This window comes from Pyrus communis, chromosome 10 (genome assembly GCF_041283825.1).
Source record: "Pyrus communis isolate YQ-2024b chromosome 10, ASM4128382v1, whole genome shotgun sequence".
Classification (NCBI taxonomy): domain Eukaryota; kingdom Viridiplantae; phylum Streptophyta; class Magnoliopsida; order Rosales; family Rosaceae; genus Pyrus; species Pyrus communis.
Window position 1 is genome coordinate 18081316 of NC_142574.1, and position 24023 is coordinate 18105338.

At 37.4% G+C, this 24023-nt stretch overlaps 1 protein-coding gene and 1 pseudogene across 1 annotated transcript; one reads left to right on the forward strand and one right to left on the reverse strand.

Annotated features, from left to right (window-relative positions):
• Positions 1-1319: 1319 nt before the first annotated feature.
• On the reverse strand, positions 1320-7876 carry LOC148693626 (uncharacterized; annotated as a pseudogene).
• A 7211-nt stretch (positions 7877-15087) lies between these two features.
• On the forward strand, positions 15088-16507 carry LOC148693627 (uncharacterized). The gene is made up of 3 exons (XM_088678690.1): positions 15088-15585; positions 15666-15897; positions 15981-16507. Exons 1-3 carry the CDS (start codon positions 15088-15090, stop codon positions 16430-16432), a joined length of 1182 nt encoding a protein of 393 aa, XP_088534816.1. The 3' UTR covers positions 16433-16507.
• Positions 16508-24023: the final 7516 nt, after the last annotated feature.

A 24023-nucleotide genomic window follows, 5' to 3' on the forward strand; every position in this document is an offset into this window, starting at 1 on the left:
TCAGGAGTATGAATTGCAGAGGAACCGATATGCTTAATTGGTATACTTGAACCATTACCAATGGTTATATTATCAGACCCTTGATAAGGAGCCACTTGATTTAATGCATTTATATCTGCAGTCATGTGGTGTGAAGCACCTGAATCCACAATCCACAAATCCTGAGGAGGAGCCTGAGATGTTTGTTGTGCATTCATGGCAGACAGTGAGGCTGGAGGTGGCTGACCTTGATATGTGTAGTTGGCCCGATGAAAACAGTCAAGCGCAAAATGTCCTATTTTCCCACATATCTGACACTCCATAATGAAACCAGCTGGTGTATTTCCTGTATTTCTGTGAAAACAGTTCACTGCAGTATGACCTCTTTTATTGCAGATTTGACACTCAACTACAACATTGGTTCTAGCTTCTGCATTGCCGGACCACGACCCAGTAACATTCTGAACTTGTCTTGTCCTTGAAGAGTAAGGACTATTTCCACCATAAAACCCTCGTCCTCTGAAATGATTACCAGTTCTATAGTTGCTGCTATTATTCCTGAATTAACCACCATTTCCAGCCCTGTAACCCCCATTGTAGGTCTGAGATTTGAACCCATGCTGCTGACCAGAATGAGAGTGAGCTACAAAACCATATCCACAAGATTGATCATGATGCCCTGGAGGACAAGTATTTGAACCAAACATCTGGGACTCCACACCATGTTGATGAGCATTATTACATGAACCCTGTGGTTGCTGAACAATAGTGCCTGCTGTAGTAGCAGGTATATGAGCATGGTGTTGAGAATTTGACGAAGATGCACCACTCGAAGATCCACCTCCATACATGACAGAACCCAAACTAGTATTCTGCCCAGACTGAGCACCCTGAACAAAAAGAGCAGCCATATTCTGAGGCAGCAGATTCATTTCCCCTTCAATCTCCTTTTCAGTTCCAAGTAGTTGAGCACGAAATTCCCTTAAGGTAATGGAAGATTCCCGTGCCAAGATAACTGTGCGAATAACACCATATTCCTTAGGTAAACCTGCCAGCCCAGCAATGATAATATCATTGTCAGAAACTGTCTCCCCTGCAGCCATTAACTGATCTCTGATATTCTTCAAACGCAACAAGTATTTATCAATGTTATCTGCCCCATTCTGAATCGTATGCAACTCTGTTTTCAAATGGTTAACCCGAGACTTCGAAACAGAAGCATATCTTTCAACAAGATTTGACCATGCTTCAAAAGCAGTCCTGCACCCCAAGACATACTCCATTGCCTCATCTGTTAATGTAGCAAGTAGCAGACTAATAAGAGCCATATCAGTAGACTCCTAATCAAGAAACGCTGTGGTAATCTCCCTTGTAACACCAGTCTCTGAACTCACGGCATACTTTGATGGACAACCAATCGTACCATCAAAATGACCAAACAATTTGTACCCTTTAAGAACCGACTGAAACTGAAAGGCCCATTTGGCAAAATTATCATCTCGAAGTTTTATAGTCAGCATACCCAACAAATTCTCAATCTTGAATGAAGAAGACGCCATTGAAAAGAATTCAATCAACCACAACTCTGAGCAAACCAAAAAATTACCAAACAAAGAACACACAACTGACTTCGAAAAATTCACAAAACACTACCCAAGTAAGGAGAATAACACCCCAAATCACAACCCAAATTACACACTTCGACTAAAGACACCAAACCAGGAGATTGATACTCCAATATAACACAGCACAGGAGATTGAAACTCCAAGATTCATAGAAAGAATGGCACTTTCTTGTTTTAATCGACAAGTCCTAGAGAATGATACTCCAAGGAACAAACACAGCTCAGGAGATTAAAACTCCAAGATTCATAGAAAAAATGACACTTTCTTCTTTAAATCGACAAGTCCTAGAGAATGATACTCCAAGGAACAAACACATAGAATAACAAGAACAGAAATCAACACATCAAGATTCTACCAAAAACCCCAAATCTTCGCTTTAATCGAATTCCAACAAATTGACCCAACTTCAATCAAATTCCAACAGATTGAATCATAGCCCCAAGAAAGAAACAAATACACCTGATTCGCTGAAAAACGCACCACCAAATCTCCTAAGAACGCCGTTCCAGATAACCACCAAACACCCAATCTTCGAGCACCCAATCTTCAAGATAGCACCCAAACCAGCGGAAGTCTTCACCAGAACCGAAAATGGCGACGAGCCTAAACCGGCTCTGATACCATATTAACACAGAGAAGCTGTGAACAACAATGGATACCAGAAACGAAGAAGAAGATGAGGAGAGATAAAGAGGAAGAAAGAGAGTATGTATTAATACTTTCAGAAATTCTTACAATGCTTTCTTACCACAAATGAGAACCCTATTACTCCTTATATACCCATAAGGACTAATTACAACAGTACCCTTCTACCTGTATTAACTACCCCATCTTCTAGATAATGCCATGTGGCAATTCTGTTATATTGGTTATTAGTTACAACAATATAAACCAACAGGAATAAGACAATAGCGTATATTAGGTTTACTCACTGTTTGATCCTGAAATGTCCGATTTGTGCCGAGGAGAGAAAACGACGTTCACAATAAAGATACTTCTCCTTTGAGTATCTTTGCTCATACAGCCTCATACTGATTTGGTGCACTTATATTCTCACAAATATAGTTGAAGCTGCAAAATCTGGTGTAGAAAATCTTGAACTTCACAATGAATTATGTAACTTCAGGTTCTAAAATCCTAGGCTGAGAGGCGTTCCTTCCTCAACCATAGTCGTTCAAGTCCAAAAGTCAGCAACACGTTTAATACCACACCACTATCAAGATGCAGAAGATGAAGCTTCTGCAATGGTGTTATCAGAGAGATAAAGCATATATGTATATATATATATATATATATATAGAGAGAGAGAGAGAGAGAGAGAGAAGATGAAGTTTCGAAGGGAAGAAAACTATCACTGAATAATATCTCAATTGTATTGAATGAATGAATTTGCAGTAGCAGTACAAGTATATATATTGTCATAGCCTTTTCTTACACACTAAGTATACTCCACTAACTGGTTTTAACAACTTAACAACTTAATGCTTAACTTCTTGACACCTGTCATCATCTGTAACCTTCATATCCTTACATCCCCCCTCAATCATATGCTTGGATGAGCCAAGCATAAGATTGGAACAATGTTGATGAAACAAAGAATTAGACAAGACCTTGGTGAGGATGTCTGCAAACTGCTCATTGGAAGAAACATGTTGAACATTGAGGAATAACTCTCTCTCTGACAAAATGGTAGTCTATTTCTATATGATTCACTCTGGAATGGAACACATGATTAGATGATAGAGCAATAGCCGATATATTATCACAATATATCACTGGGGCAACACTAAGAGGAATATGCAAATCACATAGCAGCTGCTTAATCCATGCCAACTCTGTTGCTGCAATGGCAAGAGCTCGATATTCTGCCTCTATGGAGGACCTAAAGACTGTATGTTGCTTCTTAGAAGCCCAAGAGATGGGACTGGAACCAAAATAAACAATGTGTCCAGATGTAGACCTCCTATCATTGGGATCACCAGCCCAGTCAACATCACTATAAGCTTGCAAGTGCAGGTTTCCAGATTGAAAATGAAGGCCATAATCCAAAGTACCACTGAGATACCTTAAGATTCGCTTAACAGCCATAACATGAGAATCCATAGGACTATGCATAAACTGACAACACTGATTTATTGAGAAAGCAATATCAGGCTGAGTGAACGTTAAATACTGCAAAGCACCTATTATACTTCTGTATTGTTCAGGGCTGTGATAAGCAACACCTTCAGATTTAAGTAACCTGTGACAGGGTAAACAGGGAGTAGCACATGGTTTTGAGTCCTGTAAATCAACCTTGTGAAGTAGATCTTTAATATACTTGGTTTGAGAAACAAATAGACTTGTAGACAAATAATTGATTTCCAAACCCAAAAAATAATGCAAGTGCCCCAGAACCTCCATATTAAATGCCTTTGTCTAGTCTGTAATAACTGTATCAATTAACTCAGAAGAGCTCCCAGTAAGGATGATATCATCCACATATAACAAAAGAACCACAGTGCTAAGAGAAGAGTGTTGAATAAATAAGGAAGGATCTGCAAGTAAAGATTTAAAACCCAATCCAGGCAAATAGCTAGTGAATTTCTCATTCCAAGCTCGAAGAGCTTGTTTCAAACCATACAAAGACTTGTTGAGCTTACAAACATAATGAGAAGGATGATTAACACACTGAAACCCCTGTGGCTGAGACATATATACTTCTTCATGAAGATCAACATGCAAAAATGCATTTTTAACATCCAACTGCCTTAATGACCATTTAAATTGTGCAGCCAAGGCTAAGATTAACCTAACTGTTGTAGGTTTAACAACTGGACTGAAGGTCTCATTATAATCAATACCCTCTTCTTGACTTTAGCCTTTAGCTACTAATCGAGCCTTATATTTGGCTGTGGAACCATTTGGATGCCTGTTGAGTCTATAAACCCACTTGCAACCCACTAAATTCTTATCTAGAGGCATGGGAACCAATGTCCAGGTATTTTGAGCATGCAAAGCATCTATTTCTTCTTGCATAACAACTTTCCATTCAGGAACTTTAGTAGCTGCCTTAAAAGTTTTAGGTTTTATAATATCAATAGAGGACTGAACACTCGCAGAGAAAGCCTTCTTTTCACTTATCCCACTTTTGGACCTAGTTTGCATAGGGTACAAATTCACAGTAGGAAGAGGAATGACAACTTGCAGATTTTCAGTTGAAAATCTAGATCACTAGGGACAACAGACTGTGTAGATGATTCAAAGGTGGATAATGTGGTAGGAAAAGATTCTGGAGCTTTAGGAATATGTGTATTGGAACACTCTGAGGCATTACGGGTTGCAATATATGAGAACTTTGTGGCTTGAAAGGGTAAAAAAGAATATTGGGTGGGAAGTGATGAAACTGTGACATTCTGTGAAGTGACCAAAGGTGGAGTGTATAGTGCAAATGATGATGGAGGTTTATATGATGAAGATGCACCAACAGATTGAATCAGAGAAGAATAAGGAAATCTCTCCTCATCAAACAATACATGCCTTGAAACAAGGATTTTTCCAGAGATTGGATTAAGACATAAGTAACCCTTATAATGGCTTGCATACCTTATAAAAACACATTGTGCAGTTTTGGGTTGTAACTTGGAAGAGTTGTAGGGTTTTAACAATGGAAAACATGCACAACCAAACACTCTAAGATGAGAAAGTGTTGGTAGAGTGCCAAACAAACAAGAAAAAGGAGATAACATCTTTAAAGTTTGACAAGGAATCCTATCGATCAAATACACAGAAATGGCACAAGCATGAAACCAATACTGTGATGGTAATGCAGCAGTTTGTAAAAGGGTAATAGCAGTCTCAAGAATGTGTCTATGCTTTCTTTCAGCTAGACCTTTCTACTTTGGGGTATAGGGACATGACTTATGATGTATGCCACCTTTATCAAGTAAAAACTGTGTAAATCTGTGGCTTGTATACTCACCACCACCATCACTTTGAAAAACTTTAACATGGGCAAAGAATTGAGTAACTAAGAAGTTATAAAAGTGAACAAAGACACTGTAAACTTCACTTTTATTTACTAATGGATCCAGGTAAACCCGGTACATTCATCGACAAAACTTACATAATATTTGTAACCTTCAACTGAGACAGTAGAAAAAGGCCCCCAAACATCACTATGTATCACTTCTAAGGGTTTTACAACTTTATTTGCAGGAAAAATGAATGGCGGTTTGGTGAACTTGCCTTCGAGACAATATGTACAAAGAGAAGACACATTATCAACAGATGTAGGGATTTTAGATTGACTCAACATTGTAGAAACAACAATGTTGGATGGATGCCCTAATCGTTTGTGCCACAAATTTATTTTGACTTGTTGTCCAAGATAGCATGCTTGGTGCTTGAATGATGCAGTGTACTTTTGTGCTTGAGAAAATTGGTGGTGTGGAACATGGAAAGGTATAGGGTAAAGACCATTTCTACACAGTCCCTGCAGGAGGATTGTCTCTGTGAATTTGTCCTAAATCCAAAAAACAGAATTCATCACAAATGAATCTGCATTTGTTGTCTTTACATAATATATATATATATATATATATATATATATATATATATATATGTATATGGATAATAGATGTTGAGACAAATGAGGCACATGCAATATTTTCTTCAACTCAAATGCATAACTAGGAGTTTTCAAGGTAGTGGAACCAATATGAGAGATTTTCAAACCTGTACCACTAGTTGTGGTGATTGTTTCATTGCCAGGAAATGGTTCTGCCAGATTGAGAGTAGCAAGATCTGAGGTCATGTGTGAAGTAGCACCCGTGTCAGCCACCCAAAAAGATTCCTGAGGTGCAGAGGCTGATAAGTGGTGTGCATGGCAATGAGATTAAAGGAATGTGGTCTCCCTTGGTAAGAGAAATTTGCCCTGTGATAACACCGAATAACAGTGTGGCCAAACTTCCAACAAATCTGACATTGAACTCTGGAGGATGAAGAAATGGAGCTAGAATGCCGTTGAAAACAATCTGAAGCTAGGTGATCCTCTTTGTTACAGATTTGACACACATGAATATCAAAGCCATGCTCGGGACAGGTAGAGACATGAGGCTTTGGTGAGCCAAGAATTCCAGCACCATTATTAGAGGCACCATTGAATCTGAAGGGAGAATGAAAATTGTTTCGTCCTTTTCCTCTTCCTCAAAAGCCAGAAGTAGGAAAGCCGCCATTATAATTAGAAAAACCAGATGAACCAGTAAAACCTCCATTGGGACGTGACAAACTTCCAAAGTCAGAACCACTAAAAGAGCCAAAATTATAAGCCTGGGACTGAGATGATTCGCCAGAAGAGCTACCAGAAACATTATCTCCAAGCATTAGTGCTTTCCCTTTCCCATTATTGCTTTGAGCAAGCATAGCAATGACAAAACTCTCAGAAATTGTACTATTTTTAATGGTTGCTTCTTCTGCCAATAGTTGCGTTCTGAAGTCTTTTAGGGAGATGACATTATCTCTGCCGCGAATAACAGTTCTAAAAGTATTATATTCAACTGGTAAACCCTTGAGGGCTAAAATTACCACATCATCATCTTCAAAAGTAACACCAGCAGCTGACAAATGATCTCTAGGATCTTTGATGCGTTGAAGATATTGAGAAACAGAATCAACACCTTTCTTGAATTCTGCAATTTAGTTTTCATCTGGAAAATACTAGCCTTGGTGACAGTAGAAAATCTGTCCTTCAAATTAGTCCACATATCATATGAAGTCACGCATCCAATAATACAGGACATAGCAGTGGGAGACAGTGTTGTAATGATGAGTTGCATGAGAGCACGATCATGCATTTTCCAGATTTGAAAGTCATCAGTTTCAACTCCTTAAACCTCAGAGTCTTTCTCAAATCGAGAAGGACATCGACGAGATCCATCCACAAATCCAAGAATTCCATGACTTTCAAGTAACAATTGTAATTGATAGTGCCAAACAAGATAATTCGTATATCATCTAACTTCACAGTAACAAATGTATTCACATTCGGAATGAGATTCATAATCGGAGATTGCACAATTTGCAACTGAGTAGAAGTCACCATAGTTCTATCACAAGTTCAAAGAATTGAGCAATTTCTTGAAAAGTCGTTGAAAAATTAGGGTTTCAAATTGCACAATACCTTAGGATCGAAGAAACGAATCCTCAACTAGCTCTGATACCATGTCAAGATGTAGAAGATGAAGCTTCTGCAATGGTGTTATCAGAGAGATAAAGCATATATAGAGAGAGAGAAAAGATGAAGTTTCGAAGGGAAGAAAACTATCATTGAATAATATCTCAATTGTATTAAATGAATGAATTTGCAGTAGCACTACAAGTATAATATATTGTCATAGCCTTTTCTTACACACTAAGTACACTCCACTAACTGGTTTTAACAACTTAACAACTTAATGCTTAACTTCTTGACACCTGTCATCATCTGGAACCTTCATATCCTTACAACCACCACATCTATTCTACTTGCCTAACCAAGCTCGATCGCAAGTTGGCACGCCCGCATTCATAAAAAGGACGTAGTTAGCTGAATAGTTGATCGGCTCATGCATCAAATAAGCTTTGTAATTTTTAGAATCAACACTCATGTATAGATCTAGTTAGATAAGGGGAGAAAGACAACCGAAGAACAATTAAACATCAAAAGCTTAAGCTAACAAAAAACAAGTCAACAATGCATATCAAGTTTACGCATCAAAATATCTATAACTTCTAAAATATCATAAAACAAGGTCTCATTTTGAAGTTGATCGCTGCACTACAAACTTCGATTACTTATTCAATGACTAGGTATTATATTGTGAAATTTTTATATGTTCATTCATTTATTTAATTGTAGGTACGTATGAATGGATCGTGACACGCACCGACGGCTCACATGCGAAAGCCCTACATAGTACATAGTGGCGCTGGAGGCTGGTGCTAATGAAAACGACGTGTGCACACGTTTAAATAGGGATATCTAGGTCTCTATCAGTTATATTTTATCTTAGATTTATGATTAAGTAAAGAGAAAACATTCTTTGAGATTGATTAAATTAATCACAGTGGTGTTTGGTTCAAATTATAATGCTTTGTAAATGAGAATCCATATGGTGGTCAAGAGAAAACTCTCTAGTTTCATATTTTGCGTTGCTTCAAATTATCAATTGCCAAAATGTTTCTATAGTCTGTCTTTCTAATCACTAGTCTTATCTCTCTCAACTTACAATTATATTAACTTATCAAGCTTAAACTCCTAGAAACCAACTCTTAGGGTGTGGTTTCTAGGGGTGGACAATTAATACATAATACTGAGATTTTGTTTGTTTTTGTAAGAGCAAGGTGGAGCCAGTGAGGCCTGCTACACAAGGCTCAATGTCGATTGATTCTAATCAGTGTTTTGAAAATCAGCCTAGACGGTTGCTAGTGGAGTTTTGTGGCATTTTTTGGCAAAACAATCACTAAAATTGGGGAAGGACTAGGCAGTCTAGGCGGTCTAGGCGGCACACTAGGTGGTTTCAAGTTCTTTATTTTTAATTAACTAATTAAATTAAAGTGGGTAACGAGTAAGCTACCCAAAGAAATTTGTTAAATTAATTCAGTTGTGAAATCTGTTCTTATATATTTGTAATTTGTTAATTTACTTATTGAGCTTATTGACTTTTATTACATTCTATTTTTTTCTATAGCGCCTAGGTATTTTAAAACTTTGATTTTAATCGAAACCCCTAATTGACATTGTTTCACGTCAAATCACGCGCCTTGGTGTGTTCATTCTTTGGTAACTAGAATTTTTCATGTCATTTGATGTTTTCAAGATCTAGGTTATTTTTCTTTCCGACACATTTTATTTATAGAGTTTAACCTGATTGCGGATATACATGTTTGCTGAGCCATGGATTGCAATTGTCACAATACAAAGACCTACTTTTTTTTTTCTTTTTGAACGAACAAAAACCTACTAATAGTGGAAACTGTTAAAGTTTCATACACGAGTGGATCACTACAAATCTCATTGATACTGTCTATAACTTAATCCATTTTTCAAATCAATATGTAAGTGTGTGGTTTTATGAATAAATGACCCGATGCATTTAGTTGTGGAGTCATTCATTATAAGGGAGATTTAGCTTCGTGAGGTTTGATTATAGGCTCCCGGTTTGAGTTTCATGGATTTGATTCAAGTGCTCGACTCTGGAATTCACGGTTACTATTCAGGTTTCCAAGTCCAAACTCAATTTGTTCAAACCAAATAGGTGTGTGGCTTTATACAAAATGGCTCAATGCACTTATTAGTTGAATCATTCATTATAAGGGAGGTTTAGCTTCATGAGATTGCATTGTAGGTTTCCGATTTGGGATTTGGGGATTTGATTTGCTCGGGACTTTGGGGTTAAAATTCAAGTGTCCAACTCTAAACTCGGGACTTCGAAGTCGGGGTTTCCACATTGGTGAACCTTTTTTGTTTGAGTTTAAGATATTTGATTCGGGTGTCATCTTTGGACTTCAAACTTAATTTACTTTTGGTCCACTATGATACCATGTCAAAATTTCAGTCATGTGGCGTTGCTATTAATTAATGTTCACAATCCACAACTTGACTGCTTATACAAACCAATAAATATGAAATTTTGTACGAAACGTCTCAATTCAATTAGTAGTGAACTATTTATTATAAGGACACCTACCCGTTTAAAAAGATATCTAGGTTGGAGGCTGGTGCTAATGAAGACGACGCATATACCCGTTTAAAGAGGTATCTAGGTTTATATATGTTATATGTGTTTATCATAGATTCGTGATTAGGTAAAGAGATAACATTCATTGAGATTAATTAAATTAATCAGATGGTGTGTGGCTCCAATTAAAATGGCATGTAAACAGGTGGCATTCGAGAACGAAGAATCTAAATTGCGTCCAAATTTTGAAATGAAAAATGTGAAGGGGTATGAAATAGTGAGTTGTTTGTGTGGCCAGTCTCTCTAATCATTACTTATCAAGTCGTATCTCTCCCAACCTACAACCGTATGAACGTATTAAGGGCCTGTTTGGGATTGAGGTGATTAAAAAAAAAGCTATGAAAATTTTTGGTGTTTGGTAAACTTTGAAAAACAGCTTTGTTTCAAAGTTGAGGGTGAAAAAAAGCCCAAAACCAGGAGATGACAAGAAGCTGCAAATAGCAGCTTCCAAAAGCAGCTTATTTTCACCCACACACGGGTGAACAGTGTACACGTTTAATGAAATATTGAATAACCCAAAACTGCCCTCCTTTCCCTTCACCTACGCTCTCACCTTTCAGAGCTCTCTCGCACGCTCTTCACCTTTCAGAGCTCTCTCGCATAACCCGAACCAGAGCGATCTCTCTCGTTCTCTCGTTCCAAAAACTAGCAAACTCGTTCTCTCGTTCTCCAGGTTTCTCCAGGTAAGCTTCTCTTGTAAAAATTTGTTATTTATTTGTTTGGATTTTTCAAATTAGGGATGGGGAGATTAGGGAACGAGGGGTGGGAAGAGCAAAGGGATGAGGGTATGGGTGTCGGGAAAAACAATTGGGGATGGAGGGTGGGGAAAAATTAATTGGGGAAGGTGATATGGTTTGTGGAAAAATTTAATTGGGAAAAAATTAATTGGGGAAAAAATTAGGGTTTGTGGAGGAAACAAAAAAAAATTGAGAGAGAAGTTTGATTACTTCTGTATTCGTTTTTTTGAAGAAGGTCTGCTTCTGATTTGGGTTTATGTAAGGGATAATTTGCTTTGCTCTGCTTCTAATCTGTGAACTGTGCTTCTGATTTGTCATGTGTTTTTTGGGTCAAAATATTCCTCAGAAGTTCCGGGTTTATGTTGCAGGTGACACATTAGAAGATCGCAGGATTGAAGATCGCAGCCAAGAAGTTAGAGGGTTTATATTCTCCAAAATTCTGGTTTGTTTTCCTTGATATAATATAATAGCACAAGTTATAATAAATTTGATTATTACTCTCTTTGGTTTTTGCTGGAAAGCTTAATTTTTTTTTTACATGATGCCATTGTATTTTCCCTTTCACTAATGATACAAATTGAGTCGACTGGGAAGATATCAAAACAAATCCGGAAGAAGAATTTGAAACAGCTTTTGTTTCAATTTCTTTTGTCCTTTGTTTATTGGAAACAGAAAGAGGAAATAAATAGAAAAGGGAACAAGAACTTCTTAGGTTTATGTGATTATCACCTCTAGGTTTTGTTTATCTGTTCATGATTTTGTTCATATTAGAGATAATACGAACTTGATCAGGAATAGATGAGTTTCCAAACTGAGTATGAAATTAAGTTGCAGCTCACATTAGATTTTTTTTGTTTGTTTTTGTTTTGTTTTTTTAAAATTGTCTATCATTTGGATTCCAGTTTTGTATTTTTTCATGTGGGGGTTATTTTCATAGTAGCTTTTTTTTTTAATCACCTCAAGGAGTCCCGAGCTATAGCTAAAGCATTTAAACACAACTGCAGTGAGGGATCATTTATATATGTATGTATGTATGTAATTTGGTGTTGCTGAAACTGTTTTTACAGGAGCATTTAAACACAGCTGCATACCTGTTTTAAACACAGCTGCATACCTGTTTTAGTTTTAAATTTTCTTACACTTCCCGAACTCGAAAATCAATGAAATTTTGATACAACTTAGTTTCAGGTGTCTACTTTGGATCTGGATTGACTGGTTATAAAGGCCTGGTGATAAGTAAAGTTTCTTCTGTTCTGTATTTTCCTTTTCAGCACACTTATCGTTGTATCGTGTAACTGTAATCTCTTGTATTACAAACTGTGAACCCAAATTGTGATAATTTGGGATGAGATGAAGGAAAATAGGGTTGTGGGATTGAAAGCAATATTGCAGAAGGGTTCTTTAGATAACATAATCCAGAGTGTATTTGGCACTAATTATTTAGGTTCAGAGAAGGAGGTTAGCACCAATCGAACGCTAATGTTGCTAGTTCAAGAAGGGTACGACTTGATTTATAGGTTTAATTTGGAGGATTATTTTCCCTTGAGGTTTTTGGACTTTTATGGTGTGAAGAGGAAGTGTCTTTTGTATGTATATGTATGTATATGTATCAAACTGTATATATATTACAAACTGCACCGAAGTCTGTGATGTAATCTTTTGTATGTATATGTATGTATATGTATTACAAACTGTAATCTCTTGTATTACAAACTGTGAACCCAAACTGTGATATTGTCGACGATGAAAGAAAAATCTTCTCCCTTAACTGTTTCCACTTCAAACGCTGTCCCCAAACACGACTAAGTGAAGAACGCATCTTTACCTTGGACTCGGCACTACATAAAAGTCAATTTTTTGTCAAATTATGTACCACATTAGTATGTTCTTTGGGGACTCAGCCACCCACAGAGCAAGACATAAAGGATACAAATGGATCTTTCAGCAGTTGTGCGCTGCATGCAACCTACAACTGTTAACTTCTATACTGTATGTGAAACAAAAGTGATCATGTTTAATTGGCTAGCAGGCCTAAAAGAACTTCAAACTAAGCTCTCTCTCTCTCTCTCTCTCCACCCAAATGCAAAAGTAAGAAAATACTTGCAAGGACATATAGAACGTTATCTATGAATGATTATTAACTTGTCTAACTACTCAAAGGAGCATTTGAGATAGAAATAAACATAAATTTTAGGGAGCATGTCGTCCTTTACATATAGAACGTTGTAATTCTTATAACATTTGACAAACATTAACCAAAATGAAATCTAGTGGCCCATAAAGGCCTAATAACTATTTGAACGAGGATCAAAAGTTAGAAGGCAATTAAAGTTCATGGTGACTCCAGAAAAATTTAGTCATCAATCACAGCATTTGTCTAGCTCCCCATCTCTGTGAATAGATATCTTTTAAAGTGTAAAAGCCACGATTGACATTGAGTAGTAAGCTAAAAATAACTCTCCACTCATTCAGAGCCTAAACCTCCTTTTGGTTTGATATTATATCAACAACCCAAACTGTGATGTAATCATTTATTGGTTATTTCTTGATATATATATATATATATATATATATATATGTGTGTGTGTGTGTGTGTGTGTATTTATATGTATGTATATATACAAACTGTGAACCCAATCTGTGATGTAATGTATTTGTAGTTGTATGTGGATCATTTATCGGTTATTTCTTGGTTATATTACAATATCATTTGTTCGTGTTTTAATATATATATATATATATATATATGTATGTATGTATTTATACAAATTAGTAGTTGGTATCGATGGCAAAGAAGGGGGCATCTTCGTCAAATCCTGTAGCTACATGGAATGCGCACAATATATCAATATTTGTGATGTTTGCATCAAGGAGGTTGAGGCCGGACATCGTCCGGGCACTCACTTTGACAAAGAATGATATGCAAATATTAGAGCTAACTTCAAGGCAGAGACAGGGCATGATTATGAAAAAAAGCAACTGAAAAATAAGTGGGATGTACTTAAAAATGAGTGGAAGTTGTGGAAAGAATTAGTTGGTAAAGAAACTGGCCTAGGGTGGAATTCAAGCAAGGGTACCGTTGATGCCTCTGAGGAGTGGTGGAACAATAAAATTCAGGTTTGTGTATTTATCTTTTAATATGTATTATGATATCATGCAATATGTATTAACCATATTCTTTCTTACTTGTAGATAAACAAAGAATATGGAAAATTGCGAAAAAAAGGCATTAGTCCTGAGATGGAGGACAAGTTAGATAGGATGTTCTTGAGTACAATTGCTACCGGTGAACATGCCTGGGCACCTTCATCTGGAGTACTACCACCAGAGTCAAGAGAGGAATCTGTAGGACAAATTGATTCATATGATGAGGAAGAAACTGTGACTATGCAGGATCTAAGGCAAGCAAGTAGGAAGGGAAAAAAAAGAGCGGCTAACCAAGGAGAATTGCAAAAGAAGAAGGTTGATAAGAAAGGGAAAAAATTGGAGGTGCTGCAAAACTTTGTGGTCAAATTGACCGTCTTGTTGAAGCTTATGAAACTAGGAGTTCTGCAAACTCATTGATGAGGTCGCTGCATATAGGTAGTAGTATTCCGGAAGTGTTAGCGGTTGTTGCACAATTGCCTTGTTGTGAGCCACCTAGCGAGTTATGGTTGTTTGCTACATGTTTATTTTGTTCTGCAGAGAAGCGAGAGGTGTTTACGATACAAGATCCTGAAGTCCAGCTGACTTGGTTGAAATATATGTTCAACAAGGAACAATAAGAAGCTATAACTATGAATTAGAACTTTGTGTAGTTTGTACTTTGCATTAAGACTATGTGTTGAATGTTGCTTGTATTTTGTGTTTATTGAATGTTGGATTATGATTTCTTGTTAAACGTTGGATTGACTTCTTCTTGAATGTCGGATTATGACTTCTTAGTGATTGTTGGATTATGACTTATGGAATGTTGAATTATGTGTTAGGTTACAGGTATATTCAATATGAACACCTCTGATGATGATGTTGAGGAGTTGGAGGATGGTCTAATTATATGCGCTGTAGCGAGAGCTGTTGAAACATATTATTTAAAATATGTCCACAAAACTCCATGTATGAATTCTTCCCATACAGGTAATATTTGGTTGATGGAAGTACTGCAAGGAAATGATGTGCGATGCTATAGAATGTTTAGGATGAACAAAGATGTCTTTTATAGATTATCCAATGACTTGCAAACTAATTATGGATTGAAAGGTTCAAGGAAAATGAATGCAACTGAAATATTAGGAATGTTCTTGCATATGTTGGGACATGGTGTGAAAAATAGATTAGCTCAAGAAAGATTTCAACATTCTGGTGAGACTGTTAGTAGATATTTTGGTGCTATGTTGGATATCGTATGTAAGATGGCAATAGATATTATCAAACCAATGGATTCGGAGTTTCGTGGCATTCCCCCAGAAATAAGGAGAGATACAAGATACATGCCTTATTTTAAGGTAAAATTTGACTCGTATTCTAACTTATTTGCAAACTACAAGTGTAGGTTGACGATTTTCTTTTATATTATTATTTTTAGGATTGTATTGGTGCCATAGATGGAGTGCATGTTGAGGCTTCAATACCACCTCCGGATCAAGTTCCATACATTGGTAGGAAAGGAATACCGACTCAAAATGTTATGGCTGCATGTAATTTTGACATGCAATTCACATTTGCTTGTGCCGGATGGGAAGGCACTGCACATGATACAAGGGTTTTTCTATCCGTGCTACGGAATCCAAATTTAAACTTTTCTGAGCCTCCAAATGGTAATCTTAATACTCTTATTATAACATTTTACATACTTGCTTTGTATAATTATTACAATACAAAACAAATTTTCAATTGTCAGGAAAATATTACTTGGTAGATGCGGGGTACCCACAAATGAGAGGTTATTTCGGACCATATAAAAGTGAAAGATATCACCTCCCGGACTTTCGTAGGGGTGCCGAACCAACGGGTCACAAAGAGGTATTCAACCACAGGCATTCTTCTCTTAGGAGCATCATTGAACGAACTTTTAGGGTATGGAAGAAAAGATGGGCAATTTTAAGGGATATGCCTAATTACCCATTCAATAAGCAAGTGAAGATTGTCATTGCTACAATGGCTCTTCATAACTACATACGGAGGTATTCTGAACGTGATCGTCATTTTGATGACCCCAGGGACTTTTGCGAAGAAAGCGATAGTAGTGATGATGATGATGATGAATATCAAAATTATCAAGTTGAAGGATCACATGAGATAGAGGCATTAAGAAATAGAATAGCAACAAGTTTGATGAATGCATCTAATTAGACTACTTTCAAGTACATTAACAATATTGTACTAATGAATCCTAGCTATTCACTCTAAAATATTTCTATTAAAGTAGTTTGTCATACTAATTAATATTTAAGATAAAGTTTATAAATACTTTTCTTCTAAAAATAAAATATATTTAGTAATTCACTTTTATTTGTTAAGAAAATTAAATTAATAGCACATCTAGTAATATACCCTTTTTGGTCATTTCACACAGTCACAGCTGTTTTACAAAAAAGTTTACCAAACACTATGATACTGTTTTTTTTTTCCAAAAGCACTTTTACAAAAAAGTTTACCAAACACTTTGCTGCTTTATTTCACAGCCGCTTATTCTCACAGCACAGCCGCTTATTCTCACAGCAGCTTTTTTTCAAAGCACAGCAATACCAAACCAGTCCTAAGCTTACAGCGCATAAACCCTATCATGAGCCAAAGTCTTGGGGTTGAAGGACGCTTAATTATTTGACATGATTGGTAAATTATGAGGTTTTTCCCAACAAGGGGAGGAAAATTTAAAATTTAAAGCATGTTTAATAATTATTTTGTTTTCAGTTTTAAATTTTGACATTTTTATTTGAAATATGAAGAAAGTAAATTGAGAAAATGGGATAAAAGACAAGGAAAAAAAATGAATGATGAAATCAAAATCTTGAAAGTGAAAACTAGTTTTTTTATTTCTTTTTTTCTTTTCATGTAGGTCTTTCCTAATACATTTCTTGAATATTTCTTGGGGTGTGATATTCACACAGCCCATTTTACTTTTCACCCCTATTTCTAATGGTTTTAGGGTTTTTTTTTTTTTTTTTTGTTTTCATTTGTGTGCCTTACCTTATACATTTCTTATACATCTCTACCCCACAATCCTTCATTTCTCTTCTACATCCCTCCTTTTTCCCAAACTTATTCACCTTTAGTGTAATTAGAGTAATGTTACGCATACTAAATTTGTAAACTAAATGATGTGTCACTAATGAGCAATAAGCACGTCAATCTAAAATTAAGTAATAATCCAATCATCAACTTCTATGTCATTCAGTTTACAAAATTTAATTTACAAATTTAGTCTCCATAGCACTACCCACGTAATTAAATTGAAAATAGATAGGGTGTTGGGTTTTTATCAACGTCCGATGTTCGAAACTCTCGCATCCCCTAAATGATTGTAATAATTAGAATCATTTCCTCTCCCCTTAATAATAATAATTAAAAAAAATAAAACAGTTATCAAACAGAGCTTAATTAATTTAGATAAATTGGTTATACTTCATGTCAATTGGTCTAATCAAAACCCTAACTGACATTGTTTTACAGTCACTTCACATGCCTTGGTATTCGTTGTCTGGTAAGTAAGTTATTAACATTTGTTATTATGTATGAATCCCCACATTGGAAAAAAGAGGGACCTTGGATGTGCTTGTAAGAGCAAGTTGGACTACTCCCTATATTATAAGCACATACAAGGTGACATGCCTTGATCCCGATGTTTGAAAGACAATGGGATGGCCACGTGCTGGCCGACACCGGAGGGTGACACAAGCCATTTAATTAATGCATATGCCGAGAACATGTAAAATATGCATATAAATTTCGTGCTATAACCACGCGAGGTAAAATCAAAATACACACCTTAACGAAATAATAATAATAATAAGGTACTGATCACTGATAGAAGGAAAATATTCAACTGTAAACATTTAAAAAGTGATAATGCATGGACATGTTCAGAGCATACTACCAATTCAAAATACAAGCGGAAGGGATATTAAAAAGTGCAATTACTAGAGATGTCCTATGCAGAGGGGAGGACACAAAGTCACTGATATGGGAATGCCTCGTAGCTCGGCTCGTGTGCCTCGTTCCTAGATCCTAAAGAGGGCGCAAACCAAAACATGAGTGGACCAAGTTTAATATAAATAATACTAAAATCAATTACCCTTCAAACGTACTAACTCCCAACTTTAGAAAACTCATATAGCATAATAAGTAATAGGTTTTCCAAAAACCCTAGCATGCCATAAAACCTTCATAAAACATATATCATATATAGTGTGCTTAGTAATGGTATCATAAACTCCCAAAGGCACATCCATCGCCTGCTTGGAGGCACATACATCGCCCGTCCGAAGGCACATACATCGCCCGTCCGAAGGCACATTGTATGAATACCTGCTAAGTAAGCATAGAAAATCATGAACATAATCTATTGAAATTATATATCATCGGAGCTCAATAGCTCAAACACCATTTCATAAATCCATGTTCATAAATATTTCAGTAAATGTAAATTCGATAAAGCATGATATTTCATATAGTGTAAATCTGATAACTCATAAACGTTTCATAAAACAGAGTCATAAAATCATGCTTTTCATGTATGCATTTCTAGTAATAAAATCATGCATTTTAGAAGGGGTCCACTCACAGTTACTCCATTACCAAAGTGCCATTCAACAATAAGGAGGACAAGATCACCTTTAATGACGCAATTATGCACAAAAATGACTAATTAGTAAACTCTAACAAGAAGATTGAATTTCGGAAAACAGACATCGTATTCTGATTTAGGACATTGAAAAACCTAAGGAGGGACGTTGAGTTCCCCCATACGCCGCCACGTGGCGACGGCCCAGAAGACCATGCGCCATTGCACGCTCCGAGTTAGGTCGCCGGAAAAGTGGCTGGCCAGTAGTAGAGCACAGTACCTCTGGCGAGGTGCATGTGCTCCACTTGCAGCCTCACGCACCTACGAGTGCGCCTTCCTCGCGAGGCCTAAAACTGGTCGATATCTAGGCTTAACTTCCCGAGCTCTGTTTGAGCTCGTTTCTCAACCATTTCCAATGTTTCAAAAGCCAAAATGAAGCTTGATACGAAAAGTGGTTGTCCTCACCGAAAATTTAGGGAAGTTTTCCCTGTGAGTTTCCTACGTCCAAAAGTTACCAAAACTTTTTAAAACTACCCCCAAACATACACCAAAACACGACCCAAGTTTTGGCCTATGTTTGAGGCTTACCTTCACCGGAAAAAGGCGAGAACTTACCAAAGAGATTTCGTGAACAGTGGCAGTGCAAAGAAAAGAGAGAGCTTGGGGGGTCTTCCTTCGTTTCTGGGTTCACAAGTGTGGTGGTGGGGGTGGTTGTTGTCGTTGTTTTTGCTGTTGTCTGTGTGTGCGCCTTCAGGGAGGGCTAGTTTCAAAGAAAGCAGAGAGAGTTGAGAGAAAGATAAGATAATAGAGTTTAGAGAGATAAGTGACAGAAAAATAGGAAGGGGGTCACACGGGAAAAAGGGTGGGCCAGAGGACAAGGGTATAGAAATGGGTCCTAGTGGCTCACAAATTAAGACCACTAAAGACGAAACATGAAATATCTTCCAAACGTGAAATTACCGAAATACCCTCGATGTTTCGAAAATCGTAAAAATTTCATTCTAGCTCCAAATTCAAATTTCTTTGAGTACAAAAAGAATAAACTACGAAAATTAGTCATACGCGTCATGACGATATGGTCAACGAAAGTCAACGTTCATGCTACGAGGGTAATTTGGCAAATTCACACATTTAATAATACAAATACTTAAAAATTAAGCATGGGGTATCACAATCTACCCCCTTAAGAGAATTTTGTCCCCGAAATTTACTACCTCAAGTAAACAGGTATGGATATTGATTTCTCATCAGTTCTTCTATTTCCCATGTCGCTTCCTCAATTGCTTGGTTCCTCCACAACACCTTTACCAACAGAATGCCATTGTTTCTCAGTTCTTTATCCTGTCGGTCGATGATTACCACTGGCTCCTCAACATAGCTCATGTCCTAACTCACTTCTAACGATTGCGGTTGCAAAACATGAGATAGATCTGGTACGTACTTTCGATACATGGAAACATGAAACACATTGTGTATTTGCGACACTTCGGGTGGTAACTCCAATGTATAAGCAACATTGCCAATTCTCTCTATGATTCTGTAGGGGCCGACATGTCGAGGACTCAACTTTTCTCGCTTACTAAAGTGGACCACACCCTTCCAGGGCGACAATTTCAGAAATACAAAGTCACCAATTTCATACTCACGATCCTTAGAATTCGTTTAGCGATACTCTTGCATTAGCGGTGTCGACATTTTCTCGCCCCACCAAAACTCGTTCACCAACCTCAGTCTAACACAGTGGTGTCCTACACGGCCTTTCACACAGTGCTTCAGATGTGTCATACCGATGCTTGAGTGATAACTGTTATTATGTAATGAACCATCCCGGATTTTATGAAACACAGAACGTCGATAGCAATTTTGTAATTTCACTTTGGTTGGGATATTTGTAATTTCTCAGCCCACTTTCTCTTTTTCCCTCATTTTTCTCTCCTTTCTTCTTCCTGTGAACCTCATCTCTCTCTCTCTCTCTCTTTTCTTTTTTCTCTCTCTCTCTCTTACCTTTGCAATATCCTCTCATCCTCGAGGCACTGACCTTCACAAATAAATAACGCTAGTGCCACCCCTTGAATGTCACGATCGCAAACCTTGGGCCAAGGTCCTAGAAACTCGACAGTGGCAGAGACCACGGTTCACCTTCCTCCTCGACGAACCCATGGTGATTTCTCGCCACCCCCGACGTAAGTAAGTCTCTAGAACCTCTTAGGTTATGTTTTAGGGTTAGATTAAGGTAGGTTTTAAGTCGTTTTCACTTGTTAGATGTAGAAATAGTGCGGGGATCCTAAACGCATTTTCCAGTAAGGGATATCGTGACTTCGAAGCCATTTTTCGGCTAACTCCGGCCATGACACATCTCCAAATTGGTATGAACCTCTTCTTCTCTGGTATGAACCTCTTCTTCTCTGTCTAAGCTTCATTTCCATAACTAGAACATCGAAAATGGTGAAAAAATGAGCTAAACGAAACTCTAGAACCTCTGCCTAGATTCCAACCGACCCACAGCCTAAAATCGAGTCTGCTCGACCCGTAACCCAAAACCCGATCCAAAACTGAATCCAACCCAACAACCAGGCCCAACCCAGCTACCCAGCCTAACCCTAGCAACCCAAAACCTGACCTGACCTAGACTTGACCCAACCTAGATCCGGCCCAACCCAGATTCAACCCGACCTGGACCCAATGGAGTATTCTGTTAGGGAATATTCTCTGGAATATTTTGAATATCCTTGGAATATTCTTGCGTTAACTCTTTGTTGAGTTTTACGAAATTTGCCCAGGAACCTTCTTAGGGTAATTCGACGCTTTGATTCCAAATCTGAGCTTTGTTTTTCCAAATTCAATTGTTTTAGTAGGGTTTTACTTATTTGGTCCCTTTATGTGCTTAGGTGCATTTGTTAGTGGCGATCCCACTCTCTCTAGTTCGAACGGCTCTTTGGCGACGGATACTGTGAGTGGACCCCTTCCAAAATGCATGATTTTACTACTAGAAATGCATACATGAAAAGCATGATTTTAGGGCTACGTTTTATGAAACATTTATGAGTAAATCGGATTTAAGCTTTATGAGATATCATACTTTATTGAATTTATGTTTATTGATATATTTATGAATATGATTTATGATATGATGTTTGAGTTATTAAGTTTTGATGAGATATATTTTGGAAAGATTATGTTCATGATTTTCTGTACTTAGTGGATATTCATACTATGTGCCTACGGGCGAAGATTTATAAATGCCTTCGGGCAGGTGATGTAGGGCATACGGACGAATGATTTATTTATGTCTTCAGGCGGGTGATGTAGGGCCTACCGGCAAATGATTTATGTACGCCTTCGGGCAGGTGATGTAAGGCCTTCAGGCGAAAGATTTATATATGCCTTCAAGCGTGCGATGTAGGGCCTTTAGGCAATTGTGATACCACTACTAAGCACTTTATATATGATATATGTTTTATGAAAGTTTTATGGCATGCTAGGGTTTTTGGAAAACTTATTAGTTATTATGCTATATGAGTTTCTAAAACTAGGGGTTACTACTTTGAAGAATAACTGTTTTAGTATTACTTATATATAAACTTGGTCCACTCATGTTTTGTTTTGCGCCCCCTCAGGGCTTAGAATCAAGGCGTACAATCTGTCGAACTGTTAGATTGACCATCTATCTGTGCGTGATAGGCAATGTTGTACAATAGTTGAGTATCCATAACATCATGGAATGCTTTCCAAAACCTAGAGGTGAATCTTTGATCTTTGTCTGAAATAATGGTAACGGGTACACTGTGAAGTTTGACAATATTCTTGATAAACAGCTATGCTAGCTTCTCAAATGTATAATTTTGTCGAACTGGTAAGAAATGAGCAATCTTAGTCAGCCTATCCACAATTATCCAAATGCCATCAAACCTTAACCGCATGCTCGGTAATCCAAACATAAAATTCATAGTGATCTCCTCCCACTTCCAAGCTGGTATAGGGAGGTTCTGCATCAGCCCTTCTGGTCTCTGTTTGTCAACTTTCACTTGTTTGCAAATTATACATCTCTTCACATACTCCTCTACATCCCGTTTCATCTCATACCAATAATAGAATGGACGAATAATATGGTATAATTTAGTACTACTCGGGTGCATCGCATAAGGCGAAATGTGAGCCTAATTAAAGATTTCCTTTTTCACGACTTCATTGTTTTTGGGCATGAATACTCTATTTCCCATCATCAAAGCTCCATCTCTTCAAATCCTCAGATCTCGTCTCAACCCATTCTGCACTTGTTCTTTTAGGTCTGCACACTGTTGATTGTGTTCCTGAGCTTTCTGAACCAGATCCACCAATACAGATCTAATTTGAAAGTGAGCCAACAATGCTCCATGTGGATATGGAGCCAACGCAAAGTCAGTTCATCTGAGAGAAAACAATAGTTGAACATGGATAGCTCGAAGAGAGGCAAGCTGTCCATAGGATTTCCAACTAAGAACGTTTGCTATGACATTTGCATGACCAAGATGATACTCAATAGTGCAATCATAGTCACTAATGAGTTCCATCCACCTTCTCTATCTCAAGTTCAACTCCTTCTAGGTGAAAACATATTTCATGCTCTTGTGATCTGTAAAGATGTGGCACTTCTCGCCGTAAAGGTAATGTCGCCAGATTTTCAAAGCAAAGACTACTGCTCCAAGTTCCAGATCATGGGTGAGGTAATTTTTCTCATGAGGTTTGAGTTTCCTGGAAGTATAGGCGATGACTTTCCCATGCTGCATCAGAACACAACCCAAGCCTGACAAGGATGAAACATTTTAAATTTCAAACTCACGGCCATCGTCTGGAAGAGCAAGGACAAGGGCATGAGTAAGACGATGCTTAAACTCCTGGAAGCTTTCACAATTTTCTTCCTACTCGAACTTGACTTATTTTTTAGTAAACTTAGTAAGAGGCAAGGCAATCACTGAGAAATCCTGCACAAATAGTCAATAATAACCAGCTAGACCAAGAAAACTCTATACTTCTTTAACAATCTTTGGTTGCTCCCATGCTGCAACTGCAGAAATCTTCTGAGGGTCCACGCAAACTCCCTCAGCAGAAACCATATGCCTGAGAAAGCTAATCTGGTCCAACCAAAATTGACACTTACTAAACTTTGCATACAACTGGTGC

What these genes read in the sequence shown, in the direction of transcription:
- LOC148693627 (XM_088678690.1), top strand. Translation starts at nt 15,088, where the DNA reads ATGAACACCTCTGATGATGATGTTGAGGAGTTGGAGGATGGTCTAATT. An exon ending in GATACATGCCTTATTTTAAG is followed by an intron (nt 15,586 to 15,665) that starts GTAAAATTTGAC and finishes TATTATTTTTAG; the next exon opens with GATTGTATTGGTGCCATAGA. An exon ending in CTTTTCTGAGCCTCCAAATG is followed by an intron (nt 15,898 to 15,980) that starts GTAATCTTAATA and finishes TTCAATTGTCAG; the next exon opens with GAAAATATTACTTGGTAGAT.